This window comes from Numenius arquata, chromosome 6 (genome assembly GCF_964106895.1).
Source record: "Numenius arquata chromosome 6, bNumArq3.hap1.1, whole genome shotgun sequence".
Taxonomy (NCBI): Eukaryota; Metazoa; Chordata; class Aves; order Charadriiformes; family Scolopacidae; genus Numenius; species Numenius arquata.
Window position 1 is genome coordinate 25166434 of NC_133581.1, and position 17589 is coordinate 25184022.

General features: G+C 35.0%; 1 protein-coding gene across 1 annotated transcript in view; it reads left to right on the forward strand.

Moving 5' to 3' along the window:
- The window catches only part of CCDC73 (coiled-coil domain containing 73), a 56096-nt gene that overhangs the window by 16530 nt on the left and 21977 nt on the right, over positions 1-17589 (forward strand). Inside the window, exons 5-10 of the mRNA XM_074149537.1 lie at positions 28-102; positions 2186-2224; positions 8931-9066; positions 9867-9946; positions 16008-16136; positions 16495-16554. Coding sequence (XP_074005638.1) covers positions 28-102; positions 2186-2224; positions 8931-9066; positions 9867-9946; positions 16008-16136; positions 16495-16554 — 519 coding nt within the window. The remainder of the gene's footprint in view (positions 1-27; positions 103-2185; positions 2225-8930; positions 9067-9866; positions 9947-16007; positions 16137-16494; positions 16555-17589) is intronic.

Here is a 17589-nt window from a genome sequence, read left to right on the forward strand (position 1 = left end):
ATCCTGAAGTAACACTTTTGTTGAAAGGGAAAATATCAACTTGCTGTGGAAACAAAAGAAAAAGAAATTGATAGGCTGAAAGAAGCATTAAAAGCATTACAGGTAAACTATTATTTTTGTTAAATAACTTTTTTGGTATCTAAGTGGTTTGGTTTTAGGTTTTTCACTAGTAAGAAAATAGTTGTTTTTAAGAGGGTCTTTTAAGGCTTTCTCATTTAATCTTTCTAGCACATGTACACCTCACTTCCTAACACTGAGTTTCTGTTCTGGGCTTCGGTGTCAAGACTTCTTTAAGTTTGCCTTCTAGCTAAACTTCTTTTCCTCCAGAAAAATTGCAGACTCAGAAGTTCAAATGGCATGTGAAATGGGCTTTCTTTTTGTTTCCATAGTATTCCGCTTGCTTTCTGTTCTTGTCGTCTTCTCACCTGTCTGGAAACTCTGGTTTTGGACACCTAAACAGAAACGAGTATTCACACTGGGCCTCCAACTCCCAGTGCTGCCTGTGTTTTTTGTTATTTTCCTTTATTTGACTAGGAGGTTTCTGTATTTGCCACTTAATCCATGGCTTTCCAATGCCTGTTTGTCAGTAAAAGTAAAATTGTTGGATAAGTGCACAATTTACTCTGGTGACACTTCGTGTTATTTCTGTATTGTATTTTATATCATTACATGGTGTTGGAGCAGTTGTGGCTGTGATTCACAGTTACTTGAGATAAAGGAACACATAGAGACGTAGCTAGTATTTTGATTTTCTTTTAAAGTCCCACGCAGGTATGTTGAAAATGGATTAAAGGAGTAGAACGCTGAAGGGTTTTGTTCAACATAGAAGAGAATTAGCATTGTAATGCATTGCCAGATTTCAAGTATTTTTAGGAACTAATTATTTTTCTACCCAAAACTGAGTGGGATAATAATTCTATTGAAAACAAAATGGTTATAACGGATTACTACCTCTGATTTTGCAACATGTTTGGTTCTTATTAACATTCTCTTACAATGGGATGCATTTACTTGGTATCAGACTATTTAATCATTTAGTTAACATCAGGAGCGAAAGACATTTATTCCATCGCTGGCCTTCTGTGCAATTGCTATAAGGATTTTGTTGTCTTGTTCAAAACTTGGCATACCACAGATGAATTAGAATATCCCTCTATGGTCTCCTGACCATAATATGTAGGCCAAAAGAGTAATGAAAGATTCCACTGGCCTTTGTTTTGTAAAATAAAACAGAAATTTAAAAAAAAGCTTAACGTGAAATATTTAATGTTCATGGGTCAACACTTGTGTAACAGTATAGTTCAGATCTAGGAAATTCTGCTGTGGCTTGAGGAAGCAGGAGGTCACAATTGAAACTGTGGACCCAGAAAAATTGTTTGGAAATCAGCCTAAATAAGAGTGAGGAATTTCTGATTCGGTTCTGTAGTCCTCTCTGTCCAGAGAGTCAGAATTCTACCTTAGAATGATTGTTCTCCTAGGCTTAGGTTTTTTTCTAGAGATAATGTTTTCTGTATAAGATTTACACACAGTGGGTTCTTTGACATTTCTCTTTCTTTTTCTTTTTTCTTTTCTAGACATTGTCAATGTTTCTTTAAATATTCTAAGAGATACAGAGATAAAGCTCTTGTGATCTTAAGTATTTTACAAGTCAAAATTCTCTGATGAAATGTTAATGGCTTCAAGTGTCAGTCTTGTATTATTAAAGCATGCAAGATTGGTACAATATGTCTTTATATGCCACCATTCAGAGTACCTACTTAGATTTTTATTTTTTTTTTTTTTTTTTCCAACAGGGAACACACTTATATACCTTTAGGACTTGAGAGAACACTTTCATTTCTATCTGTGTTCTTGTCTGTTTATTTCTAAGAGTCTAGTTTACAGACTGGTCCATTTACACATTATTTTTATGATACATGTCAGAAAACACAAGAATTTATGCATTTTTCAAAATTCTTCTAGTAAATCAGTGTAAAGCATTTTTTCATAATTTAAATACTGAAGTGAAATTATGTGAAGTCAATCTAATAAAAAAAAGAAATAGTGTAATCATTAATTCAAAGACAGTATTACTGTATTGGCAATAAGTGCAATTAAATCTTAGGTATAAGAATACTTAAATATGCAGGTTGTTGACGGGAAAAAATGTGACTACAATTGAAGTAATACCTCTCTTGTTTTACAGATTTCAAAATACACTTTAGAGAAGAAACTGAATGAAATGGTAAGAAATTAATAAAAGTAAAAAAATAAGGAACAGCTTTTATGAAAAGAGAATGTCTGCTTAGAGTATAATGCAAATATTAATCAGCTCTAATACTTAAATGATGTGTGATAATTATTACAAATAACCAAAAGGTGATATCAGCTTTGAATCTAAAACACTTTCAAATACAGTGTTTTTAGGTTTTTAGTGTGATAGATGCTGTTTAGCATTTAGAATTTTTTTTCTCCCTGAATTAAAGTATAATTTGTACATTTGTTCTCTTTATAGATTAGACTGAAGATTTTTTTTATGAACTGTGATTTGAATAATGTAATATTACCCTTATAGGATCTAGCATATTCATCTTGAAGAAGTAATAGAGAATTCCAAGCAGTTCTTAGTTTAATTTTTAAGAAAAGCTGATAATGTTTTTCCTCTCACTCTTTTCACTCCTGTTCTCAGAATTACTTCTTAACATCAGTTCCCCTGAACAGTTTAGATTTCATCCAGTCCAGCTTTACTCCCTTTGACACAGAGAATAAATTTATATAGAGTGACAGCATAGTTGCTCTGAACCCTGTTGTCTGTTTTAGGAAGTGAAAGAGTGAGCCACAGAAACATCGCTAAGCTTGATTGAATAAATGCTGTGAAAATTCTGCTGCTGCTCAACTGGAAAGAATAAAGATAATATTGTCAGACCATTACAAACTGTGATTTTAATTAAGAAGCTCAAAAAACTAGGGTCCAGTTTAGCTTTAAGTACCATGACATTTGTACTGAAAGTCATCTTCAACGCTACAGTGGTTTTACACAAAATATGGTGAAATTGAATAATGTGCCCTCTGACCTGGGAGATAAGGCTACAAGTTAAAGATCAAAGGCAACATAAAATGTGTTTTGTCTTACTTCACTTTTAACTTGTATTTATTCTTAAAATACATCTGATCTAAAAATGTATTTAAAATATACAAAATCATTGAACTTGCATTTAGGTCATTTCACATATTACATTTCTTTCATAACTTGCAAGCTCAGTCTTCCATATGAATAAGAATATTTAAATCGCAACACCTTTTCTATGAGCTGGAAATGCGTCTGTGCTGCTTAAACAAATATCTTCCTTTCTTATGTCAAATAATGAATAATTGATTATTTGAATATTTTGAAAACATTGGGGTGCTGTGACTTTGATATAGAATATGGTTATTAAAAATGCTATTGAGTGGGGGTCAAGACAGTAGAAATCCTCTTTTGCGTGTAGCAGTAACCATAACATGTATGGCTTGGCCATATTTATAGAAGATGCTCTGATATAAAATGATGAACACAAAAATCCAAAAGGTAAACAGAAGTGAATTCTTTCCTAAAATCTTAGGCAATAGCAGGCTAATACAGTTTTAGACAGGTTAAATTCTACCAACTTTACTCCCTGAGCAGTTGCACTGAAATAAATGATACATTCTAGGGATCAAAGTATTAGTAGACCATGTAGAGTCTCTTAGTCAGTTATCACAAATGGCAAAGTGTTTAAAAATAAAATGGATGAAATTCCAAACCATTCATTTATCTGAGACCCATTTCTATTTCAATTTTAAGTTTGCTAAAGACAGATTAGATCATGCCCTGAGTAGTGGTTTGAAAGTAAGCAGATGTGCTGTTTAGTTTGTATCTGGAACCTTCGAAACCCTGCCAGTCAGTAAAGTAGGTTTTATATGTGCTGGGGATTGACTATGCCTTACTGATCTAGCATTTTATTCTGGTTTTATTTATTTCATTCTGTTCTTTTAGTCTAGTATATGCGATGTTAATATTTTGCATATACAGCATATTTTAGCATGCTATGCAGTTAAGTGAAAATTGTAGTGCTGATATAATTCTTAAGATATATCCTAAAATTTTGAAATAGTGGAAGGTTTTGTTTCATATTGAAACACCGTATAGAGATAAAGAAATAAAGGATTTCTTGTTCTTCTGTCTTTCCTTTGTTTCCACAATAAAAGTGTTGAGTATTGTGTTTGGTATAGTCACTCTGCCCCTCACTGCATATGGATAGTAGCACTCAGGAGGCTACAGTATGATTACTACAAAGCTAGTTGTCTTGAGAGAATACGTGTGAGTGTTGGTTCTGTTTTAAATTATTTTTCTTGCTGCTGAAATAAAGAAATAACTGGAAGAAAATGGCCTTGATCAGGTCTTGGTTTCCTCCTTCATTAATTTCCTGGTAAGTGATACAACCTGAATGCTAGAACTCTCTGAGTTAAGTTGTTAACTTGCATTGTCTGATCCTAAGTGTGTCTGAGAGAGTGAGCATTTAGAGTTATTTGTCTTCTGCAGTACCGAAATCTTAAATATATATCATGGTGCTAAAATATAAAAAACAAGAATGAGATTAAAGCTAGTGTTGGCTGGTTTAGGACCAAATCTTGTGTGCAGTTCAGAAGACCAAATTCGGAGTGCAAGGTCTGTGTAGTCAATGGAGAGACATCGCTGTCTACAAGGTAGTGATTCAATGCATCAGTATTAATGAGTAAAGTAGATGGGGTGACTACCTCTATGAATGACTGGTAATTAGTCTAGTTGCACTTGCTGACTGTGTTTATATTGGTAAACTCAATGTTTGTGAGACCATTTAGTGAAGCTGCAGTCAAGTGATATGAAATGGTCTAGGTTCATTAAACTCTACTGCTCTTCAAACAAGGGAAGCTGCACCCAAATAATCCGCGTTGTTTCCAGCAGACGGTCTCCTGAACTGTGCCCAGGAGCTGCTTACATGAGTGCTACTTGGTGTAGGCCAAAATATGTCAGGGACGTTTTAACAACTTAACAGTATTGGCATTTCCTGAGATCTTCCCTGCCACCCTTTAGTTTTCTAATACACATGTAGTTAATGAAAAATTAATTCCTGCAAAAATGTTAAATAAATGTAATTTTTAGAGTTGGTTCATTCTTAATAAACTAGGATACGAATGTTATTTTTATGTCCTTTCCACATTTTTTTAGGAATTTGCCTGTAAATATAATATGTTGTTTAAATATACAGTGAGGAGGCAGGAATACAGTATAAATTAAAAATAAAGATTTTTAAGTAGGAAAAGAAAGGAAATACTGTGGAAACATTTTCCTATTTTGAAGATTTAGAATTGGTAACCCTTTGCATAATTTTCATGTGATCTTGCCTTAGGTCTCCATGCTATTACATCTCCTTTGTTTCTCTGACACTTTCACCTCCCAATTACCACCTTCTGCTTCACTGAGTAACTCTGACTAGTGACTCAATTTCCAGAATATCTTTGAGATATGAGCAATTCCCTCTTTGTCTTCCTCCACTCACCTACCTGACCCTGAGCTATTTCTCTGGTCTACTTCCACCAAGAAATCATTGTACCTCAACAAACCATATGGCCACAATCAGTTCCACTCCCCATCCCAGCTTATCTTTATTACTGGTGGAGGGCAGGGCAATAATTCCTGTTCTTGCAGTATCAGACATCAGGAAGGAGAACCAAGATTCTGTGGGTCTTACTCCAACTCCAGGGTCATACCCTCCCTATCCTGCAGTGTCTCCTGGTATTTCTTGATTGTCTTCTATGGAAGAATGTTTTAAGACTTTTTAACTGTGAGCAGAAGAATCACATACTCAGGGAAGGGTATCGGAAGGCAAACCAAAGTGCTTTTATTTTACTGTGCACTCAGCCTGGAGAACAGCTTCCCATCAAAAATCATATTTAGGCAAGTGGTAAGCTCTTAATAAAACTTTTGAGGCTACAGCAGGCCAATTCCTTTTCTCATTGGAAAGAACCCTGGGAAACAACAAGGCATATTTCTACCTTTCTAGCAAGGAGGAGGGACCACACTGTCTTGCTGACTTAAGAAAGAAATTGGGAGAAGAATAAGAAAAATCTATATAAAAGAAAGCGCAAAGGTCTTGCCACAAGCTATTTGAGCCTCAAATTAGTGATGCTTCCCTGTTCATCATTCTCTTAGAACAAATACACCTGAACAATTATCAGGAAAATAAAATACAATTTTTCCTTTTTTTTTTGTTTTGTTATGAAATCTGCATCCTAGCATTAGTTAAGCACAAGGTTTTGTTTTTTTTTTTCAACAGTTTACATATGATTAGGAAAAAGAAAAAGTATGTGAACATTCACAGCCTACATTCCTTGCAGTGATTCTGTAAGTGGTGGCGTTCTTTACCAGTGCTTCCATTATGACTTTCCATTTGCTGTAGTGTGTTTAATTTCATACCTTATAAAACATGAGAAATTTGTATTGTATATCCTGTTTTGCTAGCCTTATGTTGGCCATTTCTTTTGATTACTATCAGCTTTTATTATCCTCTGATGCTTGGACATGTATTGCATTTGTTACTGTATGGAAATGGAGCCTTACAGAAGCCAAACAGACTGGGCCAGACTCATCTTTCTGTAACTTGAATTTACACACAGGAATGAATTTGGCCCTATTCATTTTAATTGCTGTCTTGCTCTACTGTAGATTAGAAATAGATTAGATGTCTAAATAAATGGGTATCTTTTCTGAGGCATTAATTTAACCCGCTCTCTTCAGAGAAATTAATTTAAAAATTGACCGAATAGTACCTCTAAAGCTATTAACAAAAATACAGAATAAAAGGAACACAATAAAATTACTCTATATGAAAGAAAGGATAACAATTTTTAAAAAAAATCAGTGGCATGTGTCACTAGATATAGTTTCCTGTGAATATGTACTTTCAATCACCCCCTCACAAAACAAGAGTTCAATAAAATTCATGAAACTCAAATACATTTTACTTAATTGCTGTATAGAATTCATTGCAACAAGATGCTCCTTAGGCAAGATGTTAATAGAAGTAAAAAAGTGTTAAATGCTTACAAAAATAGTTAGAAAAAGATTCCCTACAGATACATAATATTAAAGTAGAAATGAAGTCATTGAACTTCAAGATATTACAGCTGCTAATTTATACCAAGGAATTAATAGTTATTCATTAAAAGGTTACTTACATTCTGGGAAGTATAGGGTAATAATTTGCATTGGTTTCACTAATCTAAATCAAAATCGCCACTGCTCTTCAGAAGTAGTTGATGCGTTTCTGGTTTTTAGCAAGTATGTTAATATTCTTTTATTTAGGAGTGTCAAATTCACAAATTTTCTTCTAGTTGTTCTTCCACTATGTCGATTTTAACAGCTCTGGGACTGGGATGGATGAGGCCATCTGGCATCTCTGGAGATGGCTTAGTCTGACTCTGCCCTGCTTAAAGCAGGGTCACTTAGAGCTGGTTACACAGGGCCATGTCCAGTCGGGTTTTGAATATCTCCACAGACAGAGACTCCATAGGTGTTCCAATGTTTGACCACCCATACAGGAGTTTTTTTCCCCTCAAGTTTAAGTGAAATTTCCTGTATATCATTTTGTGTCAGTGGGCACTGCTAACACAAGGAGGAGGAGTCTGGCTGTGTCTTCTTTATTTCCTCGCCTCCCTCCATGATATTTATACACATTGACAAGATCCTCCTGACTTGCCCCTTCTCTAGGCCGAACAGTCCCAGCTCCCTCAGCCTTTCCTCACATGTCAGGTGCTCAAATCCCTTGATTACCATAATGGCTGTATACTTGGAACAATACTGTATTGGAAAAAAAAAAAAAAGCCAAACACAAAAAAAACTCAACCAAAAACCCCACAACCAATATTTTTGTTTGAGTTTCTATTGCAATAGAGCTTAAAAAGTCTTCCTTGTTGATTAAAACCATGTTTTGCTGGAAAGTGTTTTAGGCAATTGAAGGAAGACAGTACTTTTACTAGTGGCTTTACAAAGAAGAGTGAACACCGTTTGCGTATTAGATTGCTTCTGTTATGGAACACATGACAATAAACGTGCATAGGCCTTATTTTCATGATGCGCACGCTAGCACCGTTGCCAAAGTTTAAGGAGCTTCTACTCTTACCTTTCTCCAGCCTCTTACTTGTTTCTGCCCTGTGCTCCTCTATGAAGGTGCTGGGACAACAGGTTGTGGGGGCTGTGACTTGAGCTGTCTAGCATTTTTAAATTGGCCCTGTATTTTGTTGCATTCCTGCAACCTGAGGGCATGGTGTACTTGGGCTTAATACTACAGAAGGGACAAATAAGCAGCTGGGGCAATGAGGTACAAACATAGCGCTGCTAAAGCCACTGTATTGTTTTGAATCTGCAGCCAAAGACATGGGCAGGTACTGAATAGCTGATGTGGGGCAGATGCTGCGTTAATCCGCGTGGACATCTTACATCAAAGGAGTACGAGAATGCAATGCTGTACCGAGTGGTAGTGCAGGAGGGCAAACATAAACCACAGGCAGAGTTAGTATGTTAGGCTATGTTCGCAGTACAGCGGCAGGTTTAATAACATGTTTAAGCCACATAACAAAGGAAAACTTGAAATCAGGATTTGAAAACAGTTAATACAGTTCTGCAAACATTTATATACAAGTTCTCCTAAATATAAGGTACAGTATGTGAAAATATGTTAAAGTGCTTTTTTGATAGTCTGAGACACAGGTAAGGTCTTTGGAATGAGGTGCTATCTGGAAATGGGAACTGATCATTAGATATGAAATACACAACTGAGATATTCTGGGAATGATTTTGCATTTATGCTATTATGCTAAAAAGTATCTTGAGAGTGGATTTGTACATGCTAGTTATTATCGTTAAGTAGGTGCTTCATTTATGTTTTTAACAGGATCAAAAATTACAGATGCACTTAACGGCGAAAGAGGAGCATCATAAGAAACTGAACGGAGTTGAGAGGTGTTACGCTACTATCGCGTGTCAGTTTGGAATTGTAAAAGGTGTTCATGAAAAACTGGAGCACAGTGGTATGTATGTCTTTAATGTCCTCCAGCATTTGTTTTTGCTGTGTTTTGACAACACTGAGTTGGTGACACCTGAACATTCAGAAAAATAGCAGCTACCCTGTGCCAAGTATCAAATATAACAACTGATAATTACTGTACCTTAGTAGCTTCCTCGGTGTTTCCATGACAGTGCCAGCTTAAGCAGCACAGCCCCATACATCATCTGCTCTTTGCTGATACACTGCTACAGTTGTGTGTGTGACCACGTGGTAAATTATATTGAGGAATTGATTTATGTTCAAAACAATCTGGCAGCAGACCCACCCCTTTAAAAAAAAAAAAAAATAAATTTACACTTAACTTGGATCAGCTTCCTTTTGCCATTCAGCATAATCAACATGCACAGTTTTATGTTCTGTGGTTCATTATGTTGTGTTACTCTAAAAATAATTAAACGCATCAGAAAATTGTAAGCAAAGCCTTAGTTAAAAAACAAAAGTAAGATTAAAAGTTAACGGAGAAGTGATCCTAATAAGGTGACATCAAATGACACTAAAAATTAAATTACAATTTAAAAAAAACCAACACAAACCTACATACAGAAAAGTCTTAACTGACTGAGGTATAGGACAACTAGTACCATCTGGTGTAATCCTCCAGTCACACTACATAGAAAAAGTAGTTGAATCCTACTTATGGTCTGGCTGCTTTCTACAAAGATGTTTAATTATTTTATTAATTATACACACATACATTGCAGTTATAAATCAAATATTCAGATATGAAAGTATACGTTAACATGTTATAATTTTTGTTTAAAGTACAGGAAGCGATACAGCTCAATAAGAAACTAACATCAGTGAATAAAAGACAAGAGACTGAAATAAGTAATCTGAAGGAAGTAAGTATAGTATGTATTTCTGAATGTATAAGTGGGATTCTTTGGGACTTCTACAAGCTGCTGTACTTAGTAGAAGTAGTGAACAGACAGCAGAACCGTTCTTCATTCTACGACTAATGGGTAAATTAGTCTTGTGCTGCCTAGTTATGCATAAATACTTCAGATGAATGCCAATTAAAATTTGAGCAGCTCTGAATAGTTTCTGTAACTTGGGAATTTTTATTTACATCTACAGCGTTCTACTTGTTTCTTGTTAATTATTAGCAGCTTCTATTCTTCCTGTGCTGTGTTGTCATTGCTTCTCACGTCTGATATGGAAAGGTAGCAGTGGTTTCAGTTTAGTCAAAGAGAAATTGAACGTGAGGAGTAGTTGCTATAGAAGCAAACTGGAAGCTTGAACATAGGATAAAAAGCATAACTGAATCTCCATCAGAAATGGGAGTATTTTGTGGTAGGGCAACTGAGACATTAGATAATATGATACTATGGACAAAGACGTCTTGCCATTAAGCTCTTTTCTGCCCTCCTGCCAGGTACATTTTTGAGTTGCACTCTTGAACATATGTAATAAGCGGGAAGAATAGAGTTCTGTTTTCCTTTCGAGCTGTTTCTTCCTTTCCATATCGCCTTATCTTTCTATTCCACTTTTTTTTTTTTTTTCCCCTCCCTTTGATTCTCTGAAGATTTTAGGTAGGAAACAAACGCATGTTTGTTCTCAGTTTCTTGGCCTAATGTTAATCCCCAGCTTCCAGACAAATGCTTTGGACTACCATGGAGTCTCTGCAAAGTTTGTGATTTTCTTGCAAAATAAAAAGGGGCGGGGTGGGGTGGAGAGGAGAGAATTTGTGAATGAGAAGGGACTATGACCATTTTATATTTGGCTGAAATTGATTGAAAATTGAATGTTTACCTGCCATGACTTTTATTTGCCTGAAAAATGAGATTTGAGGGTACAGAAGTACTTGAAAACTCTCCCTGAATCTAGTGGGTTTTGTTCTTAAGAGCACACAGCTTCTTATTGGTAAGATTCTTGGGAGTATGATGCCTCTGGAGGCCTGATAAAATTTTGAATTGTAGACAGTTTAAGGCTTTTTTATTTGTTTCAGTCTTACCTTCTCGAGTGCTTCACTTATTTTTTATATTTATTACATGAAGATACCTTAGCCACAGTAAAGATTAATCATTAATTCAATCTAAAGTTGTTTAGTTACATACTAGAATATAACGTGGCAAACCTCAGTGTCAAAAAGATCAAGTTTCAAAGTGACTAATCAAGATTGTAGAACTCCTGCCATCATAAAAACAGACTGAGACTGAGAAACACGATCAGAGTAAAGCAGAACACTGGAAAAATTCTCAAATTGATTTCTAAATCACAATTAGGTTTTATGACATTTAGAAATGTTTATTAGCTACGTAATTCAAATGATAGATTATATATGTATTTACATATTATGTATACACATAACCTGTATGTATTTATCTGAAAACTTTCATGGATGGAAGAACAACAGAAAAATACTGGAAGTTGTCAGTGGTGATAACTTTCCTCGATAGAAGCCGTATTTGTTAGAATGCTGATGTCGTCATAGCCATGAAGGTCTGAGGACAACCTTGTCTTGTGTGCATTTGCTATGCTTCAACTGTATTCCTTTAAATTCCTTAATTCCTTTAAAAAAGGAATTGTAATTTGTATGTGAAAAAAAGTGACTTTCATCTAAAATATATCATATCTTTATTGTAATATATTGTAGATATAAAAACTTAGGAGTTTTAGAAATTTTTAAGCGTCACAGTAAATTAGATTTGTTGCTTTTTGTTAAGAAACCAAGAATAATTAATGACTTAGGATTCTCTGAGGGTAAGTAATTTGAGAAGTACGAAAAGAAAAATGTTTAAGAAAATTTTACATAGTGAAATTTGTGAGTAACAAGGGTGTGTGAGATAAACTGAGAGTGATTTATGTACTCCAGTAATCAAATGTATTGCTTGATCCATTTTTTTTCAGCTGTGCTCTTGATTCTTAAGGTCATGGGTGATGAATTTTAAATAAAATACTGTTAGATAAGCAGAAGGCCAACTGAAATTTAATCTGGCTTCTTCAGTTCACCAGGAAATGCCTTTATCCTGGTTATTTCTGCATTTCTTATTGGTTGTTTAGTATTTGACCACCCTATTCTGAATGTCAGTGGAAAACTGAACTGGAATTTAATTTCCTAGCCTTTTAATAGTCATGTAGTGCTGCAGCACTTTTCTGTGGCAATGCCTTATTCTGCAAAAAAGAACGTTATATAGTAAACGGCATCTGACCTTGTTTGTGTCTTAATTGCACCCTCAGAATCATTACAAGCCCCCTGCCCCAGACCAAAAATCAGACTGGGACCTAACAAGTGGGGGTTTGTTTATTTGTAAATATAGTTTTATAGATCAAAGTTATATACAATAAAGACGTGTTTTTCCTCAAAATGCGGAATTTCTGTGAAAACTGGGTTAAAAATGAATAATAGAATAAAAAAAAAAATACAGCCTGTTTTTCAATATTCCCTATTTCAACACTTTGCTTATAAAACACCTCTGGAAAGTTATGTAGTGAGCGAGTGCATTTCCAAACTTTATCTGTAATGGCACTTGTTAGTTCAGCACAACTTCTGTTTGTGAAGGGCTGTGGGCTCATCTTTTGGGTCACTCCATAAGCAAAGAGAAAAGAGGTGCTTGGACCCAGTAAGAAGTGCCCTGAGCTAGTTTCATTTCATTGTGGTTACCTTGCACTTAGCCTAACCATTGTAAAGCAGCCGGGTATTTTCCCTTATTGAGGAATGCATCTCTTATAGAGCCGAATGCACTTACAAGAGGCACAAAACAATGAGAAAACTTTGATATTTAGAAGAGTTTGGGAGAGGGATTACCAGGCTGTTTTCACTCGCTACATAGCTGAAAGAAATCGTGATATCTGCAGCACAAGTTGGGACAACTTAAAAAGCTGGTTTTATCTGCCTCGGGGACTTGACTGACCTCTAACAGCTCTGACAACATGTGAGTTCAGACTTCTTTCCTCTGTAGCCTCAGTGCTGGAGTGGGAATGACTATCCATAGTACTAAAAACTTAATTTGGCTGTCAGCTCTTATCACAGTCGTTACTTTGACTCAGCCCAGGATGATCTCACACGTTTGTTCTTAATGGGAATATGAAGTTAGTGAATGCTATTCAACATTTGTGGATAAAACTAAACTAATCTCCAGTTTTACTGAAATTGCAAGTATGTGATGGGGGTGTTAAATACGTACAACAGTAAAACCTGGGTTAAACAGAGGTCCGTTCTGCACAGGTTTAATCTTCTGGGATTTGTGGAAAGAAATAATATTTAGAGAGATTGTAGTTTGCTCTCGACATTGCCTGCTTACAAAGCCAGTTCCTAAATCTTGGCCTAGCAGACTGTGGCATAATTTCCTTTTCAGTAACATTTATTTAAGAATTTGAACATTTAAATATTCAGAGTGGTAGGATTCTTTTCAAGCACTATGAAAATGCTTGCATTGAAATCTGGCCAAGAAAAGCAGCAGAATGAAACAAACCTTTAAAAAACAGCTATGCTGCTCAAGGCCTGAAAGATTACAAGAGAGTTGCACTGATCTAGGAAGAGAGCAAAAATATATTGTTGTAATTTTGGGTACACTTAAAGTTTGCATAAGGTGTCGGCACTGTCTTGGGAAGTGGTTACATCTGCCTGCACTGGCTGCTTTTCCAGTTCCATACCACCTCTTCATGGTGGCCACACATGCATTTGTGTGGCCTTGAGGGAAAGTAGAATGAAAATTTTGTATTGATCAAAACTCCATTTTACCAAAAAAAGGGAATACGTTTTAGCTTAGATCAACTGGTAAAAGGCAAATACATTTAAGGAGCAGGATTGTTTCTTTTGGGACACTCTTGACTTAACGCTGGCTTGAAGTGTTTCTGAAACCATGTCCCTAAGCGTTGGCTGCTAGCAACACATCAAGGGAGTGGGTTTAAAGCCTTATCATTCTTTCTCAGCATTCCCCAAAAACTGATAAAATTATTTTCCAGATTCAATTCAATTTTTGGGGTTCTGAATACTACTAGTGATCTTAGTAATGACAGAAAGCTACTAGGAAAAGAAGCTAAAACTCTGGGGGTGAATTTTTTTGAATTTCAGGGTACAAGAGAATACACATATGTATGTATAAAATTATTTTATATTATTTTCACAGCTACATACCTTGTGCTTTCACTCACCATGGAAAAATTTCCCATTATTTATGGTGACCTGGTTGATGTTCATTCTTTTTGGGTTTGTGTTGGTTTTTTGTTGTTTGTTGGTTTTGTTTTTTCATGCCTACAGCTTTGTTAGATTATCAGATCTGGCTTTGGTTCCAGATGGATTATGCACATCCGCCTGCTATGTACAAAGAAGACAACTCAGTCACCTGTTCTACCTCAAGGGGATGATTTACTTAGTACAACTTGTTCTTTCCCTGTGACAAAACAAGTAGTAAGATTTTTCTGCACATTCTGAGTTTTGGAAAATATATGGTATCAAATCCACAGCAGGCTTTTGCACCTGCTTGTGTAACACACAACCTGTTAGCTGTTCTGTTTACCATTAATCTAGTTCCCTGTAAAGACTGGCATAATGCACCTTTTCACTTTTTACAAAGTTAAAACTGCTTTCACCTTCTGCCACTTGAATGTAGGAACTCTCCTTGCATATTCCATTACAGAGCCTTCTAGTAAAAAACAATACAACCAATATATGATTTTATTGCAAAAAATGGGAAAAGCCTTACTAGGTTACAGAATATCACAATTCTAAAACATTGCTGTCTTTGGGTTCTATATTAATTCTGCAGTTACACTTAATACTTACTAGATCATTTTAGATTTATTTATGGCTAAAATACATGAGAAATAAAGCCTCTAGCAAAAAAAAAAAAAAAAAAAATTATTTAAAAGAAGTACCTGTACTTGTATTTTCTGTAAAACTGTGAATTTCAGCTACAACATAATATTCCTTTTTCTTTTGTACTGTTATATGATTTTGTCCAGAACAGTTAAACCATTGGTCTGTGATAAGATGGAATTCCAGTTTTGTGAAGAAAAATTAAACAGACCAAACTTAGTTGTTAGATAAAACTATTACCATTCTGAATGCTTGGTTCACCACTATGGCATCATGAAGAATTCTTGATACTATCTGTGAACAGCATTCATAACCTCTGCTATTTGTCTGAGTAAACGTCAGAGCGCTCAAGGAGAGAGCGATATTAAACAGACTACCTTGTACCAGAATGGGAGGGGTGGGGGAGAACGGGGCACAATATTTATGACTCCAGGAACTATAAGTTGTAATTTAATGAGATCAAAGCATTTGCTGTTTATTTGCTGCACTAGGAGCTTGGAATAAACTGGTTAGAAAAGAGATACCAAAAAAAAAAGCAGGATATTTAAAAGATTATAAAGTCTATAAAATCAAAGGCATATTTTAGATGGAAAATCATGTTGTAGAAGCCTCTAATATAAAATTAATTTAGTATTCTCCTGAGATTAAGTAATTAATGTTTCAGGAAAAGCAAAGATCCTCCAAATTTATAGCCAGTTCCTGTTTTTACCAGATAGTCTCTGTTCTTCCTTTTTTTTTTTTCCTCCTGATTCCCGGGAACATACACAGTAGTTATAAAAGGTACTTTATTCCTATTGTATATCTCAGTGTAGGAGGTTTCACCAATACCAACTGAATGTCCACTTCTAATACACTTCTTGGAAGAGAAAATAACAAAATGCTCAAGTATCATAAATACTTCAAACAGGGTAAAATTAGCACAATAACATTTTACTTCTGAAAATAAACTTTTAGCCACGTGTGACAAATTTAAAGTTTAGCAAGTCAAGTCTTACGAATTTCAATTCCTCTAATTTATTCTGTTGTTTCCATACATTATTTAAAAGTAGGGCATGACTCAGGATAGTTTAAAAGATTTGTCTTTGTTTTGAATTGCAATGCCTATACTGGATGAACTATTTATACGTGTTTCCTGTGTTAAGGAACTGAAGAAAGTAACTACAGACTTGATAAGGTCCAAGGTCACATCTCAGTACAGGGTGGGAGAAGAAAACATCAATCTTGCAGCAAAGGAAAAACAGTTTCAAGAACTGCAACAAAAAATCAGAATGGTATTTCAGAATTTAAAACAAATTAAAATTTTTGTGAATATTTTCTGTTCTTCATTCAGCAACCACCATGGCAATGATCTCTCTGATGTATACAGATTAGTGATTCCTTTCTGCTAACTGCATATACGATATAATAAACTATTTCCAGAATGACCTTTTCTAGGGAAGTAATATGCTATGAATATAAATACAATTTTATAGTAAAAAAAAAAAAAAAAGAAAAGAATACATTTCAAAACAAGTTAGTTTCTTTAAATAGCCTCATGATGATTCCCAATATCATGTTAATCCAACGTTACTAAAGAAAATAGACAGTAATTTTAAAAGCCTTTTTCTGTTCTTCGTGCTCTTTTTTAAGGAGAGAGCAGTTAGTAAAAAAGTTCAAGAAGAAAACACTCACATTAAAGAAGAAAAGTTGGTGAGTTATAAATACAGCTTTGCTATTTAAAAATCACTTAAGTATATATGTGTTATATTTCATTTTTAAGTTTCTTAAATTATTACACTAAGCTATTAAAACTAATTAAATTCACTTATTTACTCCTCAGAAATATTTTAATTCTAACATAAATGGGATCTTACTCCTCAGTTTTTGGAACGTCTATTAGCAAAACAAAGTACCTTGTTTGACACTTTATTCCAAGTCTTAACTTTTGTTTTTGAATTCAGATGGGAGAAATTTGGTATACCCATGAAAACAGTTGTTTACATATTGGTTCAGTAGAAATAAGCAATAAGGTTTGCATAACATGCTTACTGTTCTGCTTTCTGGTTGCCAACAATTTACTATAATATTCCTGGTATTGAAACCAGGTAATATTGGAATTGTGTCAATCATATACAAAGGAAATGGTGTTGATTCATACAGAACGTATATGTATAGAGTATTAAGCTACACCTGTACATAGCTGAGCAGAATTAAAACTGGCTTCTGTCTCAAAGTCAGGTATGTTCCAGAACAAATCCAGATATTCAAACCAAGGTACATGGAGTCAAGTATCAAAAACAGCAAGGCAATTATGTTCCCTGTAAAAACAGTGCATAATACACTGCTTTGCTGCAGAATATTAAGTGCAAAGAAGGCATGCTTGCTTTTGGGGGCTTTTTTTTTTTTTTTTTTTTTGGTAAAAATTTGCAGAATTTTCATTCTTCAGTTCATTAAACCAGATGTGTCAGAGAAGCGTATTCTTCTTATTCTCAGGGAGGGACAAAAGCAGTAGCTTGCTTGTATCCCCACTGAGCATTCACTGAAGGCTAATCCAGCAGTACTCTTCCAATCCGTAAAAGCCTGCTTGCATTTTGAATTTGCTTCTTAAAAATACTTGCCAGTTGGGGAAAAACCAAGAGACACACTCAGACCTCATTACTCCCACAGCCCTGAATGCTCTAAAAGCATTGATGTGGAGATGCTTGTAGCATAATTCATATGCATATTTGATATGTATTATCTAAG